The sequence below is a fragment of the Diospyros lotus genome, chromosome 4 (assembly GCF_014633365.1).
Source record: "Diospyros lotus cultivar Yz01 chromosome 4, ASM1463336v1, whole genome shotgun sequence".
Classification (NCBI taxonomy): domain Eukaryota; kingdom Viridiplantae; phylum Streptophyta; class Magnoliopsida; order Ericales; family Ebenaceae; genus Diospyros; species Diospyros lotus.
Genome location: NC_068341.1, coordinates 1,511,258 through 1,534,449, shown reverse-complemented (window position 1 = coordinate 1,534,449; position 23,192 = coordinate 1,511,258). Strand labels below are relative to the sequence as shown.

Sequence of the window (23,192 nt, the reverse complement as noted above, 5' to 3'; positions counted from 1 at the left end):
AAAGTGCACTTATTGATCTTAACCATTGCTTGAAGCATTACCCTTTTAGTTTTATTTTTATTTTTTCAAAAAATTTTCAATGATTGGAATGCTTGAATTTGAAATTTCCATGTATAATAGTTATCCACACACTTAAATTTCAAATTAATATAATTTCGAGTGACATAATTTGACATGCAAATTATGGATTTCAAATGACTTCGTTTGAAATCCTTCAATCCAACGTAACCTCAAAAGTATTTTAATGGTCTTTGTAAAAGTTATCATTTTAGAAGACTGTTTTTAGAAAAGTTTATTAAACTATTGTGCATCCTTCATTTTGAAACCTAAGTCAAAGATCTCACTAATATGAGTTCTACTAGTGTAGATGATTTCAACCTTCCTCTCACTTTTCATAGCTTCCACTTTAGTCTTTGAGCTTATATTCTCATTAAATACTTGACATGCATGCTCAAGTAGAACATTAGATAACACTAACTTTGTTAACATCAAAATCCATTGGTTGTGTGTGTTGTCAGTGGCATTCAGTTTGATCATTAAACAAAGAAGAGTGAAACAAATGGTAGCTGAGCTGAGAAACTGGTAGCGTGTGACGGTTTTGATCAGCAGATACTCTTGGCTTAGGGTGAAAGAGAGATGTGAAATTGGGTGTATTGCATTGTGACGTGTATTCATTACTGCTTAACCTATACAATGATATGGGAAACTCATTAGAGATTCTAGAAATTGTTGCTCGCTTTATCTATAGTTTGTTTAGCTTGTTATTTAAATCACATTAGGTTTTCTTTGGATGGTAAATTGGTATATTATGGTTTTTAATTTTGTGACACCAATTTTTCCTGCTCATCCCATTGACAGGCTAGTAAGAAGGCTTTCTATATAATGTCAAAAATCTCAAGGCATTTACTCTTATCTTTACAATTTTCCTTGTGAGGTTACTCCTCAGTAGCAATGGTAAAGTTATTCCTTTTGGGACTAGAAGGTCATGAGTCCAAGTTGTACAAACAACCTCTTTGCAAAGCAAGGGTAAGGCTGTGTACAAAAACAACCCCCTGGAAACTCTTAAGCGGGGAGCCTCATGAAATCTGGACACTCTTTTTTTCCTGTAAGAAATAGTGAAATAATTACACTATTGAAAGAAATGCATGAGTAACATACAAAAGTCTTTTGATTTTAATTTAATTTTTAGGACTAGATAAAAGATGATTTTCTTGTCTAGTGGGATTAAGGCTTGGTGGTGTTGTTTATAAAAGGATTTTCTTATCATCACAGAGTTTCCGTTGCTCCCCCTCTTTGGCCAACCTTTCTTTCCGAGGCCTTGATGTGCAAGTGATTGAGGCTAAATATCCGGCTTTGCTTTTCAAGCAGCAGCTCACTGCTTATGTGGAGAAAATATATGGGATAATTCGTGACAATTTAAAGAAGGACTTGTCCCCACTTCTTTCTTCCTGTATCCAGGTAGAACCCTGCTTGCTAAAACTGGATCTCAATTTTATTTTCCAGGACAGCATATCCCTTGGTTGTTCCAAAATGGTTTGATGATGCAGTGTCAAAACAATTGCTAAAATGTAGTTGTGCCATGGATCAGGGCTCATTCATCTCCTCCAGTGTGTTCCTATTGTTGCTTGTTGTAGAACTCTTGAGTATTTTCATATCTTAGGCTTTTGTTTAAATGATTCAGATTGGATATGGTCCTTCTTTAAATGTTTGGTTTCTGATTGTTATCAAGTAATGTTCCAAACTTCTAGTGTAACTCCAATTGCATTTCAGGCACCAGAAACATCAAGGGGAAATGTTTTACAATCATCTGGGCAACCTATTAGTAATGATTCTCCTCCAGCTAGTTACTGGAAGAACATCATTGAGAACCTAGATGGCTTCCTTGACATATTGAAGCAAAATTTTGTATGCAGTCTTCACTTTTTACAAAATTTACTGAAAATTGTGATTTTCTTTTTAATGCATGTTGACTCTTTGTTATTGTTCCAGGTACCTCCAATTCTCTGTCAAAAGATGTTTATACAGATATACTCTTATATTAACATGCAACTTTTTAATAGGTACCAACTGCTACTCTCCTAGCTGGAATAATTTCATTGCTGCTGCCATTAACTCAACTTATGAGTTCTAATTTTGTGTTATTTTATTTTATCTTTTGATAGATAAAAAACTGATAATGAAAGGAAACACTGCTAAGAGAAGGGGTCAAACCAGGCCAACCAAAAACGAGGACTAGAAATTAAAACACATATCAAGAAAAAGAAATGAACAGAAGAACACAGAAAAATGAACATAACTGGAGCATGACCAAGAAAGTGAAATATGGATAGGATTTTTAGAGTATGAATAGAATGGTCCGCAACGGCAAAAGCTCTATCATTCCTTTAGCAACAATTGTGCCACATGACAAGAAAAGTCAAGAGATGCCAGAAATGACTCTGAGCAGAAGACGAAGAACCTCAGCCCCATGTGAATGAAAGATCTTTTGCTAAAAGCTGCTAACCTGCTGAATGCACAATCTGGAAAACAAACCTTCAAATCTCTCTAGCAGCAAAGCAATGAAGAAACAGGAGGTTTATTGACTTACCACTCTCCTTAACACATTCAACAATAATCCTCCAGGATAGCCCTCTTCCTCAATTTATGAATTACTAGGATACTGCTGTAATAAATCAACAAGATAAAGAGAGCAAATCTTGTGAAAGGAAACATTACATAAGCTGTGTTTGATGTTTCTGTTATTTAATTATATTGTGTATGTTGCTGTATGTTGTAGCAATTAGTTTTGAACTTGCGCTTATGATTGGTGCATTTTATTATGTCGGTAGTTTAGGCTTTGGCTGAGTATATAATCAGCTTAGCCTTATTTTTCTGTAATTCATTCATTCTTCTTCTATCGAGAAATACAGAGCACTTTCCTCCTCATCATTTGTGTTCTACTTTCTGCCCTAATTCAATCATTACATGGTATCAAAGCTGACGACTAAGGTCAATGGCGTTCAATTCAGATCATAGTGCCTCTTCTTTTCTTCCTCCTCGATCTTCTTTATCTCTATCTTCTGCCTTGCAATCAGATTTTTCTGCGATGGCAAAAGCCTTTAGCTATACCTATCAAACTGGATCCGAACAACTACATTTTTTGGAAGGCGCAAATTTCTGTTACAATTCGAGCGTTTGATCTTCAATCCTTCCTTAACAAATCACTCCTTCTAAGTATATCACAGATCCTAATGCTGGCGAACACGAAGCACCTGTGATGAATCCATAATTTCTAAGTTGGATGCGATCGGATCAGTTGCTGCTTGGGTGGCTTTTCTCGACAATTGACAAAGAAGTTTTGGTGCAGGTGATTCACTATGAATCATCTGTTGAGGTATGGTTTGCACTTGAAAATTTATACTCTCATCAAACAATTGCCAAGTCTTTTCAATTGAAGTAGCAGCTTAGGTCAGTTAAGAAAGACTCGTTGTCTATAAATGACTATATTCTTAAGATCAAAACTATAGGCCACTCTCTTGCAGCCATTGGGGAACCTCTAAGTGATAAGGATTTGCTTCTTGCAATCCTAAATTGATTGGATTATGATTATGAGATAGTAGTCATTCTCATCACATATCAAATGGATGATGTAGATTTTGAGAAGGTTCAGTACTTGTTATTAATGCATGAACAAAGATTAAACTCTAAGAATTTGGCACATACATCAACTGTCAACGTTGAGTCAGTTATGCCATCTTCTATGCAAGTAAATATGGCTGCTTATACACAGAGGAGTTCTGGAAATTTTGTGAATAATAGAGGAGGTTTTGCTCAAAGTAGAGGTGGTTTTGTAAATCGAGGAGGAAGAGGTAGAGATAGACAATCAGGAAAAAGGATTTATTGCCAGCTTTGTGGCAAGCCAGGGCATTTTGTTGATAAATGTTATCATGGGTTTGATAGAAACTTTCAAAGTTCTCCTATGTCTAGTTCAAGCTTTGGAAGGCCACCAATGGTTTTCCAAAGGTCAGATTCTAGAGCCTTTGTAGCTTCCCTTAGTGATTCTAATGAGGTCTACATGAGTGATCTAGGTTCTACACAAGGAACTCATTATAATCATTTTTCTTAACCTGTTGATTATAATACATCTTTGTCACAACGTCCTTTCACAGATCCGGCTTGGTTTGTTGACTTCGGAGCTACAAACCACATAACCTCAAACCTTAATAACCTCTCACTTCATGCTCCTTACAACGACAGTGATAAAGTTTCCGTTAGTAATGGTAAACAACTTCCAATTTCTAATATTGGTCTTGGACATTTGTGTACTCAAACCACACCTATTTCAACTATTTCTTTACCAAAAGTTTTACATGTTCCTACCATGAAAAAGAATCTAATTAGTGTCTCACAACTTACAAGAGACCATGATCTCGTGGCAGAATTTAACTCTGGTTCTTGTTTGATTAAGGACAAGAGTACTGGGGAGGTGTTACTCAAAAGATGTCTTAAGGATGAGCTATACCAACTGAGTTCAACACTTGATTCTGCTGTTTCTTGTGCTTCAGTCCAGCCTATTGAATCTAATTCTGTTTCTAGTAGTACATCTTCGTTCGATTGTAATGTTTTTCCTTCAAATAAATGTAAGGGACAACTTCCATTCTGTCATGGATTGTCACCTAATGCTCATGTAGCACAATGTACTTCGTTTGATTCTTAATAAAATTCGTTTGCCTTGTTCTCATTCCAATGTCTCTTTTTGTGATTCATGTAAAATTGGCAAACTTAGTCAACTTCTCTTTGCTGATTGTCCAATTACAGTAAAGAAACCTCTTGAATTGGTTTACTCAGACTTACGGGGTCCTTCTCCTACTATGTCCATTGAAGGACATCGATATTATATCATTTTTGAAGATGCCTATAGCGGATATAATTGGCTATACCCCTTGAAACTCAATTCAGATGCCCTGTCCACTTTTGTAACCTTTTACAAACTTGCTGAAGTTCAGTTTCAAATCAAATTACAGACTTTACAAACAGACAATGGGGGAGAGTTTAAGGCATTTTTCCCCTATCTTCATAGCTGTGGCATTCAACCATGATTCACTTGTCCTTATACCAGCAAAACGGTGTTACTGAAAGGAAGCATAGGCATATAGGCAAAATGGGGCTTACTTTGTTATCTCATGCCAACATGCCATTAAAATTTTGGGTTGAATCCTTCCAAATAGCTGTTCATATTATCAATTTGCTTCCCTCATCGTCTCTCAATTTAAAATACCTTTTGAACTCCTCTACCACAAGCAGCCTAATTATATGCTGCTACAACCATTTGGCTGTGCTTGCTTTCCTTTCCTACATTCTTATAATAAGCACAAATTTGCCTTTCATTCAACCAAATGTATCTTCATTTGGTATAGTCATGTACATTCAGGTTATAAATATTTGCATCCTTCTGGTTGGGTTTATATCTCTCGCCATGTGCAATTTAATCCAGATGAATTTCCTTTTAATCGATTATTTTCTTCTCCTGCTACATCTCAGTCCTCTTCAAATGGATTTTCTACACTTTTCTTTGAGTCTCTTTCAGCTCCTACTTCCTTTAAAATAGTACCCCCTTTGTCCTCTTCCTTATCAAACAATGCAACTTCCTCACACTCTCTAGATTCTCTTCCTATTAATTCTCCTACTCTGTCACCTACTGCACTTGTTCCTCAGCCTTGTTCTAAACCTGCAGCACAAAACCCTAAACATATTGCTGGACCTTTTCCTTCTATTCATCCTATGCTTACAAGGTCCAAGGCCAAGCAACTTCAATTTACTTCTCCTCATGCTCTAACCAGTTCCTTAGTACCTAGTTCTGTGCATGAGGCCTTTTTAGACTCACAATGGGTTAAAGCTATGGAGGAGTTTATAGCTTTGTAGCATAATCAAACTTGGGACTTAGTTCCCTTTTCTACGGACATGAACCTTATTGGCTACAAGTGGGTGTATCGAACAAAGTATAATCCTGATGGAACAATTGTTAAACACAAGCCTAGGTTGTTAGTCAAGGGTTTTCTTCAAACACCGAGGGTTGATTATGCTGAAACTTTTAGTTCGGTTGTTAAGGCTCCAACTATTCGAGTTTTGTTTAGCTTGACTGTTACATTTGGATGGGACATACAACAAGTAGACATTAATAATGCCTTTTTAAATGGAGATTTGACCGAGGATGTTTATATGTCTCAACTTGAAGGGTTTATTGATTCTCAGTTTTCCTCTCATGTTTGTAAGCTCAGAAAATGTCTCTATGGCCTTAAACAAGCACCTCAGGCATGGTACACTAAGTTGAGAGTTGTTTTGCAGTCATGGGGATTTATAAGAGCTGTTTCTAATGCCTCACTATTTATTAAAAGAACTTCTCAATTTGTATTGTTTGCCTTAGTATATGTTGATGATATATTGATCACTGGTTCTAATTCAACAACTCTTGGAGATTTTATTTGTGATTTAGACACAAACTTGGCTCTCAAAACTCTAGGATAAGTTCATTATTTTCTTGGCTTTGAAGCTCATAGAAATAAAGTTGGAATTTATCTTACACAGTCTAAATATGCTTTGGATTTATTGAAGAAAGCTGATATGCAAAACTGTAAATCATGTGACACTCCTATGAATTCTGCTGTGTCACTAACTGATGAAGGTGATTCTTTTGAAAATCCATCTCTATATCATACAATCATTGACTCTTTAAAATACTTAAGCTACACCAGACCAAGCTTTCTCTATATCATAAAATCTTTCTTCTGGTTTATCTTAGGGAAGTAGTGTTTTTTCCACAAAGGATAGCCTTTTTTTTCACATCTCTCTTTCAAGCTATTCCAAGGCTTTAAAATTATCTCCTAAGGGAAGGCCCAATTAAGAAGGCAAGGACCCAATCTTGCAGCTAAAATAGTTGTCTAACCCATTAATGTTAGCTGCATGACTAATAAAAGAAAAGTCATTGCTTTGAAACTAAGAAAAACACATGTTATGAATCTCAGATCTCTAATTTCAGCATCAGAGAAAAGAATAATGTCATCCTCAAAAGAAAAGAAAAAAAAAAAGATGAGACAAGACTCAAAACAATATCCTTTGTGATCAACCTCCAAGATTGGAAATGCACCTAGTCTCAATCTTTTGCCCCATTAAATCAAAGCTTCCGTAAAGGAATAAAGAGAACAGGAGAAATGGGATCCTTTTGTCTCAAATTTCTAGAGCTTCCAAACAAACACAAAAAAGAGCCCACCTCCACGTAGACCTCAAACCCATTTTCTTCCTGACCTTAAATAAGAAAACCCCCAGTTTACATGATCATATGCTTTTTCAGTGCCTAGTGTTTAGATAAAACTGGAACTAAACTTTCCAGTCTAGAATCAATACGTTCATTAGGGAGAAAAGCAGCATTCAAGATTCAATGCCCACTCTCAAATGCATTTTGGGATGAACAAACAATACTACTAACTACTTCCTACCTGCTTTAGGAATAAGAGTTAAAAATGTGGCATTAAGACTTTTCTCAAAACCCCGACTCATAAAGATCTTTAATAGAATCCATAACATAATTTTCTGCCACACCCCAGCCCCGCTAAAAGAAACCATAGAGAACACGTCTGGACTCGGAGCCTCATTACCACTAGATCTCTTAATGGCCTTAAGATCCTCCTATTAGACAAAAGCCTCTCAAGCCAAATTTGTTTATCTATTATTAAAGATTTAGATTCAATCCAATAAGCCAGGTCTCCAATTTTCCATGTAAAGTTTCTCGTTGTATTCCAAAATACCTTCACAGATGCCGCTATTTTTAACTACCTCAATACCATTAATGAACACTCTACTGGTATGATTATTATGTGCACGGGCATTAGCCAATCTATGAAAAATGTGGACTCAATTTCTGTTTTGACTTATCCTTCTGGCTTATCTCTCTCTCTCTCTCTCTTTTTTTTTTTTTTTTTTTTTATGGTATTGCAGTCTTCTTATTCATCGGGAGTGTTGCACATTTAGCAATGGGGAATATGTGAAGGCTGGGCTAGCTGAATTGGAACTGTGGTGTGGCCAAGAAAAGGAAGAGGTAAGTACAGTTTATAACTTGTCAAATGATACTTTCTTGAAGGTATTATTAGTTGCTGGTCGGGTTGATATTATTTTTTTATCAGTGGGGTATGTAGAAACCTTACTCATTCCTCAGTAGTTATTTCAAATAATGTGGCTGCCCATATACGTGAGTCATTCTTGACAGATCAAGCTTCTCTGCTGTAGCGATGGCTCCTAGGAGATTAACGTCAGTCTTATAAGCTTTCTGGTGGTATAGACGTTACTCAGTCAGGCACATATGCATTAAACGTTATTCATAACTCAGTTTGTGTGATGGGGCTGGCTGCTCACAGAAGTGGACAGTCCTTAACCTCGACCGATCGAGCTGTTTTTTTTTCTTTTTAATAGGTCAAATCCAGCTTCTCTCACCCTAACAATGTTTTTTAATAGGTCAGATCAAGCTTTTCCCACCCTAATAAGGATCCTGGGAAATTAGCATCAGTTGTTTGGCTATGCAGTTCTGTTGGTATTTGCATTATTTGGTCAGCCTCTCTGCAAGCAAGGATTTGGCTGCATACAAAAACAACCAACCCTCAAGTAAGGAGCCTGGTGCATTGGTCCATGTTATAAGGACTTGGCACTTGCTAGTGTTGTATTGGTGTTGACACGATACGACACCAGTACTGGTACAGAATATGCATTGGAGCCAACTATCTGTGGTCAAACATGCCTCCATCCGTCATCTCAAAGAAAAATCCAGATCTGGGTTTGCACAACCCAAATCTAGTTGTGCAGACAACATACGTGGTTGGATCAAATTGTGACTGCCGTGCTCTCAACATGATCTTCACTTGTGATGAACACGTTTGACGATGTTCTTGACAACTAGGCACTGGTATTGGGGATGCACTAGGACTTTTTCGACCTTTGGATACATACTCATATTGGACACCTGCCCCCTGAGTCCATGTAACATAGGAACTGGGAGTGGGGATGCACTTTTGGTGCGACACATGTGAACTATATTATGCTCAAATTAACATGTCTCATGTACTTTCTCATGCAGTATGCAGGCTCATCTTCAGATGAATTGAAGCATGTGACACAGGCTGTTGGATTCTTGGTATGTTTCTCTTGTTCTATGCACCTGCAGTTCAGAGACATTTTTGAGATAGTTAAACAGTTTAGATACAATTATTTTGAATATCAATATAGTTTGTATCGTCTGTAATATGTGTTAGAGATCAACGAGTGCTATGGTGGATTCTTTCCTATTCTTTATTCTTTCATATGTTACTGATTGATTGATTGCTGTTTATTTCCTTGTATGTTACTGATTGATTGTTGTTTTTGTTTATAGTTTATTTCCTTGTATATTTCAGTAGATTACTCTTGTAAGATCTTTCCTTTATTGTATATAATTTCCTAAGGTAGATTAGGAATCTTCTCTATTAGGCAGTTGTCTAATTAGCTTGTTGGACATGTATATATGTAATCCCTACGATTGGAATAAAGTAAGATTGGATTATTCTTCACTCTTGTTGACATGTTATCAGAGCCTTAGGGTTCTATACTCATTCCAATTGTTTTTTTTTTTTTTTTTTCCAGCTGCTTGAAATCAAACTTATCTTTGATTAAAGTTCTACTGTTTTCAGTTCTTTGATAACTGAATCATCCTTTGTTCCAATCCTCTCTTATAACCTAAAGCCATGACGGAAACTAATGAATCTGGAAGTACCAACAAGGTCCCTTTCTCGGGTAGTTCCAGTAGTGGGGGAGTCATTGGTGGTGAGTGATAGGCAGCCCGTAACATTCGTAACATTCTGCTATCAAAGACCTAAGAAATAAGGGCATAATAGGGATATTGAAATGGGAGAAGGCTAATTGGTACATGTGCAGACAACAAATTCAGTTAAGGGGTAGAATGGGAAGAGCGAAGAGGGGGGGCATGTGAGGGCAATAAATTCCTATAAAAAGAGAAGCAAATAGAGTAGAAGGAGGGAATATTTTAGTGAATATAGAGGGAGAGCATGGACCTTTCGAATGTCCAATTTTCTTTCATTTTGTTAATTTCCAGTCTTGTAATTCCTTTCGATTATCAGTAATATAAGTAATTCAAGCTAAACTATTATCGGTATCCTATCATTTGGTATTAGAGCTTGATCCATGGGGGTGTTTGTATTAGAGAGGGTGGGCGAGCTAGAGAGGAGGTTGGAGACTTACTAGCAGCAAATAGAAGGGAGGATGGATGGTCTACAGGTGGGAATGGACTCGCTTAAGACTGAGTTTCAGAGGATGCAAGGAATTGAGAAGAGTTTAGCGACGGTGCTTGAACAGTTTAACTTGTTGGTGGAGAAGTGGGGAGAGCAAGAGAGGGGGTGAAAGGGGAAACGGGGAGAGGACGTACCGACGAACCTGTCCCTTACCATGGGTGGCTCGCTAGCATAGGGGGAACATAGTCGCAAGGTCGGAACGGAGGACGAAGCTCCCTGGAGGTAAGACGCTAGAAGTCGACAGCTGGAGATGTCGATCTTCGAAGGGGGCGACCCTGATTGGGGGGGGGGGGGGGTTCAGGGCCGAGAGATACTACACCGTCAACTAGTTGACGGAGACTGAGAAATTAGACTCAGTGGCTCTCTATTTCAATGGGCCTGCACTCACCTGGTTTCAATGGGAACAAAGGCGGCATAGAGTCAGGAGTTGAAGATCCATCTACGTAGATGATTCTGGTCTTCGTAGGAGGGATCAATGGAGGAGAGGTTGTTGACCCTTAGGCAGGATGACTCCGTGCGGGAATACCACCTCGTCTTTGAGACTTTGGCGGCCTCGATGGGTGAAGTTTCAGAGGCCATACTAGAGGGCCTCTTTGTTAACAGGTTGAAGCAAGAAATCCAGAAATCCAGGGAGAGGTTAGGGTGTTACAACCATCGGGTCTAACGCAAATCATGGAGACAACCCAACGAATTGAAGACAAGATTCACATACTCCAAGCCCAAGTTAGTCCTGGACCACCTGGGAACCCTACAACAGTTCCCTATTTTTCACCTTGAGGACAAGGTGAGTTCCGTGGGGGGAGTATTGATAGGCAGCCCATAACATTCTGCTACCAAAGTCCTAAGAAATAAGAGCAGAATAGGGATATTGAAATGGGAGAAGGCCAATTGGTGCATGTGAGGGAAACAAATTCCTATAAATAGAGAAGCAAATAGAGTAGAAGAAGGGAATATTTTGGTGAACATAGAGGGAGAGCGTAGACCTCTCGAATGTCCAATTTTCTTTCATTTTGTTAATTTTCAGCCTTGTAATTCCTTTTGATTATCAGTAATACAAGCAATTCAAGCTAGACTATTATCAGTATCCTATCAGTGAGTTGTAGAACATACAAGTTGCATACCGTTTGAATGGAAAAAACTACCTTAAGTGGTCTCAGCTTATTAGGATGTTTATGAAGGGCAAAGGGAAGCTAAGTCACTTGATTGGAATTGGTCCGAAGGAGAGCGATTCAACATACACTTTGTGGGATGAAGAAGACTCGTTGATTATGTTTTTGCTCTGGAATTCAATGGCTCCAGAAATCAGCGACACAATGATGTTTCTATCTACTGCCAAAGAGATTTGGGAGGCTGTAAAGATCATCTACTCTAAGGTAAATGATGCTGCCTAGATTTATGAAATTAGGACTAAAATAATTGTCACTAAACAAGGGACTCGGACTAAAGTAATTGTCACTAAACAAGGGACTCGGACAATGATCGAGTATGGAAACTTGTTGCAAACCTTGTGGTAGGAGTTGCATTATCAGTGCATCCAAATGACGTGTAGTGAGGATGCTGCTATTTATAAGAAGCGTGTGGAGAAGGAGAGAACTTATGATTTTTTGGCAGGTCTTAAGGTTGAGTATGATGCAGTGAGGATTCAAATTCTTGGTAAACCTGAGTTACCTTCATTAAAGGAAGCAATCTCAATAGTAAGGGCAGAGGAAGGCAGAAAAGGAGTAATGCTGGAAGAACAGCCGATGGAAAACTCAGCCTTATTGACTCTAAAGGGTCATGGTCAGAGAAGACAGCAAGGATGGAAAGGAAGAATCTTGATCTGGCTAAAACTCCAAATAGGGACAACCTATGGTGTACCTACTACAAGAAGTCTAGGCATACAATTGACAAATGCTGGAAACTTCACGATAAACTAGCTAAAGGAGGACAATCAAAAGGGCAAGCATATGCAGCAAACAATCACCAAAATACAGAGGAGGAGGCTGCAGATCAATCTAATCTGGTGGAATTAAAAAGGGAGGAGATAGAGAAGCTAAGAACCTTGCTAGGATCACTGGAGAAAGGCTCGGGTGGAAATGCAAGTTCATCAAACCTAGCATTTACAAGTATAACTTCTATCTTATTTAATTTATATGTTTCAGACAAGACCTTTGAGGACTCTGAATTCTTGACTTCGGAGCAACTGACCATATGACACCATCTTCTACCAAGTTTTTGTCCTATAAACCATGCCCTAGTACCAAGAAAGTTGTTTTAGCTGATGGATCCTTAACCACAGTAGTAGGCTTAGGGGACATTTTCATTGATAGTAACCTCATCCTAAGGGGTGTCTTGCATGTTCCCAAATTGTGTACAAATTTGGTTTCCATTCAAAAGCTAACCTATGATGCTAATTGTCATGCCATCTTCTATCCTTCCTATTGTGAATTTCAAGAAAAGGAATTGAGGAAGATGATTGGGCGTGCTAGGGTAAAGAATGGCCTCAATCATCTGGAAGAACCTAGTGGAAAAAATAAGAGGGGATAGTGTTTTCCAACATCATTTTTAGCTAAATCTAATAAGGAAGAACTTTGGCTTCATCATTTTCGTTTAGGGCATCCATCTTTTAGAGTTCTTCAAGTTATGTATCCCTCTTTGTTTAAGGGACTAGAAGCTAAGAACTTTCAATGTGATGTATGTGAATTTGCTAAACACAAGAGGGTTTCTTTACCCCTCAATAATAATAAGAGTTCTCATCCCTTTGATTTGATCAATAGTGACTATTTCCAAGTTTATCCGAAACTAAATGGTTTGTTATATTTGTTGATGATTGCACACGAGTGACTTGGATTTACCTTTTAAAATCCAAATCAAAAGTATGCAACATCTTTCCCAATTTTTGTAATATGATTAAAAATCAGTTTGGAATTAGAATTAAGAGAGTAAGGACAGACAATGCTAAGGACTTCTTTAATCAAACTTTGTCCAAATTCTTTCAAAACAAGGGTATAATTCATGAATCTTCATGTGTTTATATCCCCTAACAAAATGGGGTAGTTGAGAGAAAAAATGGTCATGTTCTAGCTGTCACAAGGACCTTGCTATTCCACAATAATGTCCCCAAATATTATTGGGGAGAAGCAGCCTTGATAGCATCCTATCTTATTAATACGCTCCCTTCTAGAAGTCTTATTTCAGTCAGTCCAATTCAGCTCCTATCAAAAGTTTTCCTAGTTTTCATGCCCTCCAATGGGATCAGTCCTAGAGTGTTTGGATGTGTGATTTTTGTTCATAACCACTCACCTCATAGGAGTAAACTAGATCCTAGAGCCCTTAAGTGCATCTTTGTTGGATATTCTCCCACTCAAAAGAGATATAAATGCTTTCGTCCTCCATCCAAACGCTTATTTGTTTAAGTTGATGTTAGTTTTGTGGAGGAACATTCATATTTCAGTAACTCCTATCCTAAGGGGGAGACTGAATTTCTAGCAGAGTCTAATATAGACATATCTCTTCCTACTCTTCATGAACATCCATCAAAGGATTCCTTAAAGGATTCTCTAAATGTGATTCACAGGGAAACACACCTACCTTATTCTAGTCCACTAAAGGTGTATTCCAGAAGAAAGACTATAATTCATAACCCTATGCATGCTGCATCATCAGAATCAAATCCGGACTCCTATAACCACAGTTCTGAACCTGTTCCTTTCCTAGTTCAGCCTATGTCACCTCCTAACCTAGCTACATCCGAATCTAAGCCAATTACTCATGAACAAGCTGCATTTATACCTAATGATTTGGATATTCCTATTGCCCTTAGGAAAGGGACCTGATCTTGCACTAAACATCCTCTCCATCTGTTTCTTACTTATTCTCACATGTCTTCTGCCCATAAAAGTTTCTTAACCAACTTTGATTCCATTCCTATACCAAAGACCTTGTCTGAAGCATTAGATAATGAGAATTGGAAGAATGCAATGATGGTTGAGATGGCAGCCCTTGAAAAGAACCAAACTTGGGAGTTGGTTAACTTGCCTAAAGGAAAAGGAGCAGTAGGATGTAAGTGGGTGTTTACTGTAAAATATAAATCTGATGGGACTTTAGAAAGGTACAAAGTAAGGCTAGTGGCTAAAGGGTATACCCAAACATATGGGGTAGACTACCTAGATACCTTTGCTCCTGTAGCAAAGATGAATAGTGTTCGAGTATTGCTATCATTGGCAGTTATGTATGATTGGCCTTTACATCAATTTGATGTAAAGAATGCTTTTTACATGGGGAGTTGAAGGAAGAAATTTACATGGACATTCCACCAGGGTTTGAGGTGAAAGCAAGAGGGGAGATTGCTGTATGCAGGTTGAAAAAAGCTCTCTATGGGCTGAAACAATCTCCCAGAGCTTGGTTTGAGAGATTTGCAAAGGTTATGCTTGGGTTAGGCTATAAGCAAAGTCAAGGTGATCATACCTTATTTATTTCTCATTCAGTTTTAGGAAAAATAACAGCATTGTTGGTGTATGTTGATGACATTATAGTGACCGGGGATGACAAAGAAGGTATAGATCATTTAAGAGGCTGTCTAGCAAAAGAATTTGAGATTAAGGAGTTAGGGAAGTTGAAATACTTTCTGGGAATTGAAGTGGCTTGATCTAAAGAGGGGATATTCATTTCCCAGCATAAATATGTGTTGGACCTTTTGGCTGAAACGGGAATACTTGGCAGCAAGGCAGTTTAGACACCCATTGAATGATTGAACAAAACCATAGGATCGGGATTGATACTGAAGCAGAGGCAGTGGATAGAGGCTCATATCAACGGCTAGTAGGGAGACTCATTTATTTATCTCACACTCGACTGGACATCGCCTATGCTATAAGTATAGCTAACCAATTTATGCATGATCCTAGAGATAGTCACCTTAAAGCTGTCAACAGAATACTATACTATCTTAAAGGGTCTCCTAGTAAAGGTGTTTTATTCAAAAAGGACAGCAACCTGTCATTGGAAGTATTCACCTATCACGACTATGCTAATTTTAAATTTTTGTTTATTTCTTTACTACTTGCTGTTTGAACTATTGTTGCATTGCTGTTAGTATTGTATTTCAATTTCCAGCTGTAAGTTTGTTAGAATCAAGGGGCCACGTGATAGGCCCTAGGAAAAGGACAAAAGTTATGGTTGTAACCGCTCAGTGGGGAGCATTCTGCTGCATCTGCACCCACCCAAGCATGTATATCAGCTCTCCCAGCTTTGTGGGAGAGCCAGGAAAAATCAATAGAACAGTTTCCAATTACTCTCCCTAAGCGTTCTCTTCTCTCTCTCTCTCTCTCTCTATATATATATATATATTCTCCCTTTTCTCTCTTCCTCCTTCTCAACATTCTTCTTTAACTCCATTCTATTCTGAATCCTCACTGGTTTAAGGCAAACAACATTATCACACCGTGACAATTTGGTATCAAACCTTGACCTCAGCCCAGATTGTTGCTAGCCTATGGTGGAAGGTACGCGTATAAAGAACATAGAGACTCAGCTGCAGCAAGTCAGCTCATCCATGTCTGAAGTTCAAAGGCTAGTCGACCAGCTCGAGCTGGTAAATGGTCGTAACCATGAAGCGATCATGGCGATCGATCAAAAGCTGGATGGTACGCTGGTCCAAATGCGAGAAGAGATGGCGCAGATGAGGGAGGAGCTGGGTAACCAACTTCAACAATTCATGTTGATATTCACACGTCAAAACCCAGTTAGTATGGCCCTCGAATTCCTTCCTCGTGATAGAACCGAACCTCTGTTACGACACAACAGAGGTCATATCAGGTTGGTAACTCCTGATGTGGGGAGTGGCCAGGATGAGGAAGTGGGGATAATGCAGGATAGGGGTCGTGGAGAGCAGCGATCACGCCAACAAACGAGGTTTCCCATGCCTCGGATGGAGATACCCGTTTTTTAGGGGGACAACCCTCGCTGGTGGGTAAGGAAGTGCAAAAGGATGTTTGAATGGTATGACATACCAGAAGGAAGGCGGGTGTCACTAGCAGCTGCTTATTTTGATGATGTAATTGACGCTTGGTACCAAGGTAGTTAAAATCAAGATTTTAAGTGGGATCGAAAAAGGGTTCATAAAATCGAATCGTAAAATCGTAAGATTTTAGAGATAATTAAAAATACCCTTTAATTTTTGTAAATATATATTTACAATAATATAATTTTATAGAAAATAAATTAATATCATTTAATAACCTGATTATTCCTTATTATAGCTCAAAAGATAATGTTTCCAAAATATAACTCAAAAACTAGTAGCTTGGTATAGGCAATTTAGAGGCAAAACATAGGCAGTTTAGAGATCAAATATAGCTTAAAATTCTTTAGAGGATGCTTCCAATGTCTTTCATCATATTTAAGTTACAATTTTTACTTGATTTAACATTGATTAAATCAAGTAAAAACTCGATTCAGGGTTGGGTGGTCCATTAATTAATTACTTGTTTGTCTTGATTTACTTATACAATCAATGTTAAATCAAGTTTTAATTCAGAGGCAAAATATAGTAATTCGTTGCATAAGTTTCAATGTCAGATGCTATGTGACATTCAGACGTTGGAAACATCCTCTAAATTGGAACTTAAATCAATAGAGGTCTCTAAATCGTAAAATCGTTTGGGGGTCTTTGAAGCGTAAAATCGTATACGTAAAATCGAGATTTTATAAGATTTTACCTCAAATTAGATTTTACATGGGATTTGAATCGTTTGGGGGTTTTCAAAGTGTAAAATCGTAAAATCGTATACATAAAATCGAGATTTTAACAATGCTTGGTACCAAGGTTGGACCAATGTAAGGGGTCAACCTACGTGGGGTGAGTTCATTGAAAAGCTGTGTGAAAGGTTTGGGGAGAGAAGTATGTCAGACATTGTTGAAGAATTCAACAAACTAAGGCAAGTAGGAGAGTTGAAAATCTACTTGAAGAGGTTTGAGGAGCTCATGTCTCTTATGAGCAGTCAAAACCCACACCTATCGGAGGCCTATTTTGTGTCCAGCTTCCTGAGTTGCCTAAGTGATGATCTAAGACCAATGGTCAAAATGATCAAGCCTAGAATGGTAGAACAAGCGGTGGAAAGTGCTAGGCTACAACAAATGGTTGTGGAAGCCCTGATGAGAAAACAGAGGTAGCAAGCTAAAACCATGACAGGGGGGGGGGGCATCCCACTCAGGTGGCAAAAGAGTGAACCGTGACTGGATAGTGGGTAATGCTGTGATCATACCACAGGGGATGCCTCAATCATCAGGCCGGAACATGGACCAGAGGAGACAATCTGGATTGTGCTTCAGATGTGGGGATAAGTATTTTCCGGGACACCAATGTAGGAGACGAATATTGCTTCTAGAGGGCAGTACAAGAGAGGTAGGAGCAGAAGAAGGGGATGAAATAGAAGAAGATAAGGACTCGAGGGGTGAGAACATTGGTGAGATATCGCTCCACGCACTGAAAGGGGTGACCAACAACAAGATAATCAAAGTAGAAGGTAGAGTGAAGGAAAAGAGCTTGTTAATTCTGATAGATAGAGGAAGCACCCACAGCTTCCTTGATAAGGATACGGCCAGAAACTATGCCCTCATCATCTGTAGCCTCGATGGATGAGTTCTTACAACAGTAAGAGAAGGTGTTGCAAATCCTAAGGCAGGAGTTGGCTGCTGCGCAACATCAGATGAAGCAATTTGCGGATAGTTGACGCAGTGAGCATAGAGTTTTTTGTGGGTGATTCGATTTACATGAAATTAAGACATGCTCATCACCGGGCTTTCACTAAGTCTCCAATTTTTAAGTTGAGCACTTAGAGTGTGTTTGATTGTAAGGATAGAACTTGTATGAAAATAAAATAAGTCCTTGACAATTCAATTGCTTAGAAATTATTTACATAGAAATTATCAATGGTGTTTGATTGAATTAATTTTTAACTTAGAATTTGTTATAATTTTTTAATTTTTGATCTTTGATTACCGCTATTTGTCATGGGATTAGCCCCAAAACCCCCGCCCCCCAACCCACCTCCGTCTCCTCCCTGTCTCCCATCTCTCTCTCCCCCAAACCTACTTCCTCTGCTTCCCCCAAGAATAAAAAACAAGTTACTTGTATGGAAATAATGTCGGGATCAAGACTCTCACGAACTTGGTGAACTCCAGCCAATTGTTTTTAACTTGAAGAAGAAAGCTATTGGCGTTCCATGTCAAGAACTTCAATGGCTCTTTCTGGTTCTTCTGCTCCTCAGTTTTTCCATCACCGTCGTTGGATTGAACAGAGAGAGTGGGTTTCTTGGAGGAGCCATCTTTCTGGATTGGCTGGAAGAACCTTTTCATGGCCGAAGACTCGCGACTGCCGGCCGCGCTTCCCCTCCTCCTCAAGACCGCTGGCCGCGCTTCCCCTCAGCTTCGCCGACAGTCGGCCACTCTTCTTCTCCTCCACCAGATCGAGTCTTCTAATGATTTACAGAGAGGGGATGCAGATGTGGGTTGCTTTCCAATTCCCTGGAAAGTTTGTTCTACCCCCCCCCCCCCCCCCCCCCCCCCCCCCCCCAATGAGCAAAAGTGAGAAAAGACCATCACGTGACCAAAAGTGAATTTAATTTACCTGAAAAATTTATCCAATCAAACACCTTAAAAGCTAGAATTTGAGTGGAAAATGTGGCCAATGAAACAGACCCTAAGTTTTTTGGCCCTTTCCAGATTGTGGCCAAGTTCGGATCCATTGCATATCAGTTACAGCTTCCACCTGATTCTCATATTCATCCGATTTTTCATGTCTCGCTGCTAAAGAAGTCTATTGGTGCCCAGCAAGTTTCTTCTGCATTGCCTGATTGTGTTGGTGAATCTCCTCCACAATCCGAACCAGCCTTGATCTTAGACAAGAGAGTGATCTATCGGCATGGCGCTCCTATTACCCAAGTGTTAGTGCAGTGGACACACCTGCATCCCGACAATAACACTTGGGAGTACCTTCCTGACTTGTTGCAGCAATTTCCGCAAACTGCTAGGCTCCTTTAGCTTTCTTGAGGACAAGAAAGTTCTGGTCCGAAGGGTATTGTTAGGACCCTTCCAGTAGTTAGAGATGTATGGAGTGAGTTGTAACAAATAAGGGATAGTATAACAAGAGGCTGTTAGCGAAGCTGATATAGTTAGACAGTAAGAAGATTGTAACAGAAATAACAGTAGGAACCAAGGGCGTTAGGTGGTAGTTGTAACAGTGAACTACAAGGATGGGCCTATATCAGGGGCTTTCCCTCTTAATGAGAATCATCTATGACTATTTTGATACAATTACAGTTCATCTCTCCCTCAATTTCTCGTCCCTCTTCCTCTCAATTCTCTCCCTCTCGTTCTTTCTTTCTCTCCTAAAAATCAAACCCTAATTCTCCTCACCAAGGAGAATTTCCCTTGTCAGGAGTGAGACCCTGACAAAAAGTGGCTGAGAAGTTCTATTTATACCAGTCCTCAAGAGAAGCCAACTCCTATTTGCAAATAACGCCTAGAATTCACTAATCTTTTAGGAACCCCAACAAAACACTTGCTCTTACAAAAAGACACCCCAAAACAAAATTACCCCAAAATATACTCCTAAAGCTGAAAATTACCAAAATACCTCTAACACCCAATTAAAGAAAACACACGAAAATAAAATTATTTACAGGTTTGCATCATAACACCACCAACCAAAATAATGGCGTTGTTTCTTAAAGGAACTCTGTTCTCTTCTATTGCAGGTACTTCCGTTACTTTCATGAAGCTAATTTGATTTCCTTGTCCGAGAAAATAGAAATTTATTTCATGATTTTGAGAATTTGTGTTGAGTGCATGTTCCATAAATTATATTCCTTTCACATTATTCATTCCTGGTCTCGCTAATGAGTGGTGCTGGGAAATGAGTGGTCCATGTTAATTACACATTCATCCATATCTTTGTTACAGGTTATGCATCAGAAATCACAAATTTCCTACAATGATATTACAAATGATCTCTGCCCTGTAAGTGTCTCCCTATGCTTATGTTTGTGAATGAGTGGCATGGGTTCTTTTTTGGTTTGTTCCACGACCTCTTTTTTCTTCTTCTGTTGTTTTCTTTTTCTTTATTTTTTTTCAAATTGCAAAAAAATAAACTTTTACCTTCGTTTCAATTTTGGACAAAATTTCTAATCTTTTCAATAGTAGCAGCCAACTTTAATTTTGTTTCAGTTTTAGACTGATTATTAGACAAAGTAAACACATGATCATCGCAAGGGTGTAATGTGGAGCTAGTTCAACCCCCATCCAGACAGATGGGGGTTGTGCTGCTGGCGATGGCTGGCAACTGTGATGGTCCGCCAGCAGCAGTGTATTTTCTGTAAGTAACTAAATATGTGCTCATGTGGCAAAATTTACTGAGATGGAAGCCATGTCAGCCATTGCCAACATTTAACAGTTTTTACTAACGGGAGATTAATGGCAGTCTAAAGTTGAAACAAAATTAAAGTTGATTACCATTATTGGAAGAATTAAAAGTTTGGTCCAAAATTGAGACAAAGGTAAAATTCCGGTCCAACTTTTACCTTCGTTTCAATGATTGCATGTCTTGACTGGTGGCTAATATCTGATTCCTAACAAAATCTGTACGCAAACAAACCCAATGAGTTCATGTGAGGAGAGCAGCACATATTGGACTGTTTTTTTTTGGTCATGATGTGGTGCTGTGATGCGGTTGAAGATTTTAATTCTTAATTACATGACCAATTTGGATTTTCTTCCTGTTTCAGCATTTATTTGGATTTGGTTATGACTCGTCTCTGAGGACTTTATGAATCCTTAAGATGCATAGAAATACAGAACCCTTCCCTCACTCAACTTTCTGCGCTTCTCTCTGTCTCAATCTTTTGGCAACCCCCTCATTGTCTGAGTCACTCACTCATTAATACTTTGTGTTTCAGATTCTGAATTTACAACAGCTTCATAGATTATGCACACTGTGCTGGGATGATGACAACAATACTGAAAGCGTATCCCCCGATGTAAGCTGAAAGAAATGACCATAAAATCTTCTGTCATGTTTTTGTCTATTGATCTGTTCTAGATAAATACCTCTTATGTGGCACACCCTGTGCTCAAACGGTTTACATTATACAGGTTATTTCCAGAATCAAGGAACTAATGACTGAAGAAGACTCAACTGATTCAGATAGCAATTCCTTTTTGTTGGATGATGATCCCGGGTATATGCCCAGAAGTACCTTAATAACCCTCATACTGTAGGAAATTTATGTTTCAAATCTAATTGTTCCCCACAAATGCAGTATTCCATTCTCAGCAGATGAGATTAGCTTCTCTGTGAAAGTGAAGGATTTCTCAGATGTAGAACCTGCTGCAGAGCTACTTGCAAATCCAGCATTCCAGTTTTTATCAGAATTTTTTTGATGCCGACAGATGACACGGATGCCACTTGTCCCGGAATGAATGCCCCTTTGTAAATATGCCACCATTTTACATTACATCTATTGGCCCGGATGTAAAATTATGCTTACAAGTTAGATTTTTATTATTTGTAGGCTTGGTCTGACTGTAGTTAGAAAGGGTTTCTCACCAACCAGTGCCCCTATATCCTTCCCCCCTCCCCACACACCAATTCTAGTGTTCACTCTGGGGGGCGGCATTCTTTGATTCTTTGTAGTGATGACAGGAGGGGAACACCAGGATTTGTTGATGGGTCTCCTCCATTTTGTTCTTGTACAGAGTACAATTTATTGGCCAAATAGCCCAATTGTCAATTTTTAACTGCACTTGTTTCTGTACCCAACCCTCTTGTAATAGACTTACTCCAATAAGATGTATTAATTTAATGATGTGACAATTAGGGTGATAGTTGTTTAAATCAGGCTGCTTAAATACTGTAATTTTCTTCTTTTAGGCTTACCCAAATGCAGTAATGTGGTTAATAAAAAAATATTGTAATTTGGTGGGTCTATTTTCTGTTCTGATACGGATGGTTGATTTTTGTGTGCTTATAATTAAAAATAGCTATTATCCCCAAAAAATTAAATAAAAGATAGCTCGCTAACTGGCTCAAAGAGGCTATACGTACAAAATTAGTCTCAAAAAGTGGCCCAGGATGCAGAAAAATAAAGGCTCTTAAGCCCATAAGGGAGGAGGATGGGGCCTGTGGGCTGATAAGCAAATGCATTGATGGACTGGGCCAAATTTACTGGGCCAGTTTGGCCCATTATGATGGGCTAACCGTGGCGGAAGGGCCTATTATGGTGGGCTTGTGGCCTGTTATGGGCGAACAAGTGCCAGCTTAACCGTTTTCAGTCTGCCGACAGCTACAGATTGGGCCCGTGTTCCTGGGCGGGCTTGAGCCTGGTTGGCTTTAATTTATAAAGATAACCCCTCGAAAAATGAACAGTTATTTTATTATTTTTTGGGGATTTGGAGAGGGGTAGATTGCCATCTCATGGAATCGCCAATCCTGTGTTAGGAAATTTTATTTGTAATCATAAATAATTCTTTTAATATTCCTAAAATATTCTGAAGTGAAATCTTATATTTACTTTTTATTTAAATATTTTACGCTCAACCACTCATCATTATTCTTTCAAGCGCATGCACGCACTTTCTTACCTATCATTGCCACAGCCACTTTATTCATCACACCTAAATACCTTTACTCACCAACATCGCGCAATCATTATTATTTAACATCGAGCATTGCACAATAACTATTATTCAACATCGAAGATTGTTAAGCACACTTCTGCTCGTCATAGGTTAGTTAAATATGGAAGATTATTATAGACAAATGTTTACGGAGTTTTATAAAAAATAAAATAACTATTCATGTTCCGGCAAAAAACAAGATGATAAAATCCATGAGATATTTGAAAATTT

General features: G+C 38.6%; 1 protein-coding gene and 1 long non-coding RNA gene across 2 annotated transcripts in view; one reads left to right on the top strand and one right to left on the bottom strand.

The window, feature by feature from the left end:
• Positions 1 to 18,823, bottom strand: part of LOC127799313 (uncharacterized) — a 48,387-nt gene extending 29,564 nt beyond the window's left edge. The window contains exon 1 of the long non-coding RNA XR_008022594.1: positions 18,457 to 18,823. This is a non-coding gene — a long non-coding RNA (uncharacterized LOC127799313). The remainder of the gene's footprint in view (positions 1 to 18,456) is intronic.
• Positions 1 to 22,170, top strand: part of LOC127799312 (myosin-8-like) — a 92,158-nt gene extending 69,988 nt beyond the window's left edge. The window contains exons 37-45 of the mRNA XM_052333234.1: positions 1,273 to 1,458; positions 1,771 to 1,905; positions 1,990 to 2,060; positions 7,972 to 8,071; positions 9,101 to 9,157; positions 20,250 to 20,306; positions 21,242 to 21,322; positions 21,438 to 21,523; positions 21,605 to 22,170. Coding sequence (XP_052189194.1) covers positions 1,273 to 1,458; positions 1,771 to 1,905; positions 1,990 to 2,060; positions 7,972 to 8,071; positions 9,101 to 9,157; positions 20,250 to 20,306; positions 21,242 to 21,322; positions 21,438 to 21,523; positions 21,605 to 21,725 — 894 coding nt within the window. The 3' untranslated portion in view covers positions 21,726 to 22,170. The remainder of the gene's footprint in view (positions 1 to 1,272; positions 1,459 to 1,770; positions 1,906 to 1,989; positions 2,061 to 7,971; positions 8,072 to 9,100; positions 9,158 to 20,249; positions 20,307 to 21,241; positions 21,323 to 21,437; positions 21,524 to 21,604) is intronic.
• Positions 22,171 to 23,192: the final 1,022 nt, after the last annotated feature.